At 43.8% G+C, this 4,227-nt stretch overlaps 1 protein-coding gene across 1 annotated transcript in view; it reads left to right on the forward strand.

The window, feature by feature from the left end:
• Window positions 1-1,699: 1,699 nt before the first annotated feature.
• The window catches only part of MGST2 (microsomal glutathione S-transferase 2), a 35,523-nt gene continuing 32,995 nt past the window's right edge, over window positions 1,700-4,227 (forward strand). Inside the window, exon 1 of the mRNA XM_023513447.1 lies at window positions 1,700-1,927. Within this exon, the coding sequence (XP_023369215.1) occupies window positions 1,870-1,927 (58 nt within the window). The 5' untranslated portion in view covers window positions 1,700-1,869. The remainder of the gene's footprint in view (window positions 1,928-4,227) is intronic.

Here is a 4,227-nt window from a genome sequence, read left to right on the forward strand (position 1 = left end):
CTGTACTCACTTATGTATGTCATTGTAAAGCTTGGGGTAGTATATTTACAACAGCACATTACTAGGCAAAAAGAAGATTGACCAACGGCCAACAAACAGAATGCATGTCAAGATCAAAATTAGGCAGCCACCACTTAGTTTCTCATTCCATACAAGTGACATTACAATATAAAAAAACTCACCAGACAAGTAGTACAAAAGTTTACAATCAGACACAAACAATATAGAGAATTCTTAGCACAAAAAATATAAAATGCCATGGTCAAACACCATTCTCTTTTCAAAGTTTTTTCCCAGGGATTTTGAGATGGAGCAACAAAACTTGTAAGTTAACAGACAGTTCAGGGGATTCCCAACACAAAAATGCCAGAGCCTATCCAGTGAGAATCCAAAGGGGACAAACACCACCCCAAATGGCACCTCAGATGGTCCCCAAATGACCTACAGTTCTGGAAGGTAAATCCTTCCCAAATGGTGGTCTAGTTCTGTGATAATCCTAAGGGGGACAAATGTCACCCAATATGGCACTTCAGTATGTCAAATGCCTTATAGGAATGGAAGATTCACAAAACCTTTCTCAAATGAAATGGTGGCCTAAGACTCAACCCCACTCACTTTCTCTGGAAACTGCAAATGAGTTGTAAATTCAAACTGGTTCTGGAGTTCTACTCAGCCTCATAACATCCATCCCCCAAAAGATGCCTCAAAATAAAACAAACAGGAAGATCTACCCCACCCCCCAATATGGGTGGAATCAGGGTCTTAGTGTGCATGCTGGGGAACTTACTACACTGGGCCAGTGTGGTGGCCATGTGTGCTGTGTTTACCACTAGAAGTGAAACAAATATTGGTCCGCTTCTTTCTGTTGGAGGGCCTAATGCAGCCACACACAAACCCTTTCCTCTACTCCTCTTGCTTTCCTCCTAAGACAAAGACACAAAGGATCTGACTAGCTCCACCCCCCAGGAATTTCACATTGCCAAAGGACCCTAACCTTCCAGGCAAACTGTGGAATTTGCTGACCCCTTAGGCCCTATATTATAAAAGAAGTCTCTAACTGCCCCAGGGCGCAGCTCCATTTTTGCACTGACCAGGCAAGCCACCCTCCCTTTTCAATAAATTTGGCCTAAATATCTCCACTGCAGCCTTTTCTCTGGGCACTACTGTTTATATCTTTCACTTTACTCAAGAGCCCTCTTCCCCCACAGATCACAGTATCCTGGTTTATTTTTGTAAAAACGTGTGGTCACTAAGATCAGGTGACAGTGTGATGCAGGATGGTACTGGAGATTGCTGGAGATTACTGGGGATTCCACAGATGGAATTTGTTAGATGGGTTCAAATCCTGGGTCTGCCATTTACTGGGTGAATAAAGTTAGAACTGACTCAAATTCTCATTTAAAATTTTAGTAGGATTAATTAAGCACTTCCTTCTTACTTTCCCACAGCAGTGAGAAAGGTTTTGGCAAGTTCTGGGGAGGGGAGGGCGTGGGGATGAAAGGGGACCCGGGAGTCTATGAATTGGCAGAGAAGGTAGTTTAACTGTGGGCTATTACTGAAGGGCCAGTCTCCAGGCTGAGCTCCAGCCCTGCTGGCTGGCTGCAGGAAGAGCAGGAAGAGACTTAAAGCAAACTCAGGAAGCAACTCCCAGGCCAGATAAAGATCTGTGACTGGCAGCCGCAGACCTGCCAGCCTTCTTGATTTCTGTTCCAGAGCAAAGGTCACTTAGCTGCTTGAATCAGCCTTTTTTTTTTCTTCCTCAACTTTGTTTCCTTGATAAGGAAGGTCAGCTTTGCAAAGTCAAAGGTGCCTCTTATCATCTCCTGCTTTCTACAAATAGTTCTGTGAACCAGAACGTTCCTGTGAAAGATGGCGGGGAATTCTATCCTGCTGGCTGCTGTCTCTATTCTCTCTGTCTGTCAGCAAAGTAAGAGGCATGGAAAGTGTGTGTGTGTGTGTGTGCGCGCGTGTGTGTGTGTGTGTGTGTGTAGGGAGGGAGGGAGAGCTCCGTCCAGTGTTTGGGTTTTATACTTGTTCCCTGCTTCCTCTTGCCAGTGGCTCTGGCATCAACCTGTGCTCAGGGTCATCAGCCTACTTACCTCCTTCTCTGGGACAAGCAGAGAATGGGAACTTTCCAGAGATTATTTCTCTCAATGGGGATGCTTTGGGCCCTTAGAGCTCAGTGATTTTGCTCCTTCAAAACTCACAGCACAGTTCCAATGAGCATTAGAAGTGTGCTAACCTGGGAAGGTGGAATACAAACGTTCATGAGGAGTGTTCCCAAGGTAATATTGTTCCTGCTTTGAAACCTGGTTGTCATTTCTTCAGCCCTTTAATAAATGTGTTTTCTTAAATAAACTGCCTTATCAGGTTAAAAAGGTCTCTTTCAGAAATATGAGCTTTAGATTAATTACTAATTCTAAATTTTAAAACATTTCTCCGTTAGGATTATTCAGTATCCTGACAGCCTTGAAAACTTTTCCCTTATGGGAGTCACATTTGCCCAATTCTTATTGTCTTACTTACCATGTCAGATGGGGGAAAGGGTCAGGGCATAAGTGAGCAAGACTTCCTATCAAATATGCCTGTCTCTTTATTTTTCCAAGTGTACACATGCCAGGAAATAGGGCTGAGCTGTAGAATGTGCAAGTTAATGCTAATTGCCGGAAGCATGAGGGCACCACAGTTAAAGACCAAGTCTGGGCTTTCATGCACATGCAGTGTCTTGCCTAACAGTCTGCATTGTGAACGTATGAAAATCTTTAAACCTTCAGACACACATGAAGGTTTGTGGTTTGGTTCAGTCTGTTGTAGAGTGGAGCAGAATATTTGTGAAGTAGCTCAGGAAATGTCACCCCAGACTATGACTCCTTGGTATAAAGAGTACTCTGAATGAAAAGCCCTTCCAGATCAACAAGACCTTGGAAGAGGCTTTCCCTCTTTCTGCATAACCAGATGGACCATCAAAAGAGCAATTGACTTCCCCCCTCCTACCCTGTTATCTCACAATATTGCAAGAAAGAGGATCAAGAATGCAACCAGACCTGGCCCAAATCATTTTAGATATAATACCTGTCTCTCAAAATTAATTTCATTTTCAAAAAGAATCATTTGTAAGTCAGTCTGTTACCCCCTTCCATTCCTCCCTCCTAGCAACCGTGTATTGCCCCTAATCAGAATTATGCATATTCTTCATCTCTCCCTCCCAGGAAGTATAAAAATGTGTGGACCCCACTGGGATAATGGATAATTTGGTCAGTGTACCCAGAAAGGAGAGGTTCAGCCCAACTTTAATGAAAGGGGACAGACACCTGCCTTGGCAAAGATGGTGGCTGCAGTAAGGATGGTTGGAGGTTTGTTTTTATATTAGGTGTAGGGGGAAGAAGAGTCCACAGGTTGCTGGGAGGTTTCAGCAGGCTAGGGTCTTTCTAGTGGAACTCTTGGGCCGAGCCCGTTGGGCCTTTTGTTTTGGGAGGGAAGGTGGGGGAAGGGTTTAGGCCCCTAATGGTAGTCACTCTGTAATTCTCCCTGTGCCCACGGTAAATACATATATTTAATCTAGCCTTCTTGAATCAAAATGAAACCTCTTTCTCTTATTTATCTAATTAATTGTGAGCTGATCTTTCACCAGGCTTTCAGGGGAAAGGGGAAGTGTCCCTTCACCCAATTAAAGAAGCACTTAGGGATCTACTGTAAAGGAACCAAACTTAACCCAGAGGTGCTACCAAAACTGAATATGTCTTGCCAACAAATCCACTTGCAAAAGATTTTCAGAGACATCTAATGCCATTTAAACTGGGCTGTGAGTTTTGAGGCTCCACAGCATTCCCATTAAGAGAAATAATCTTGTCCAGGGAAGGAGGTAAACAGGCTGATGACGCTTTATTATCTACTAAGCACTTTTCAAACCGGGGTAAGGCGACGAAGGTGCATTACAAGAGAGCAAAGAAAGGGATTGTCTAAAATGGAGAGGGTTCCTGTTCAGGTTTCCACTCAGGTTGGCTTATGCAAATGAAGATGCAAACTTGCTTAGTTCTGATTGGTTGATGCACGTCATAGTCTATTGGCTGATTCAGGACAGGTAAACAAAGAACAGACAGTTATGAAAATTCCAAAGCTAAGCTAGCCTGGGGATTTTCCTGAACGCAGAATATGTGTGTGGCCTAGCGGTCTGCAGTCCCAGGTAGACACAGTCAGGATCCATCTTGATGGATTAACTCTTTCAGG

Source organism: Otolemur garnettii, unplaced genomic scaffold (assembly GCF_000181295.1).
Source record: "Otolemur garnettii isolate 467f Iridium unplaced genomic scaffold, OtoGar3 scaffold00041, whole genome shotgun sequence".
Lineage (NCBI taxonomy): Eukaryota > Metazoa > Chordata > Mammalia > Primates > Galagidae > Otolemur > Otolemur garnettii.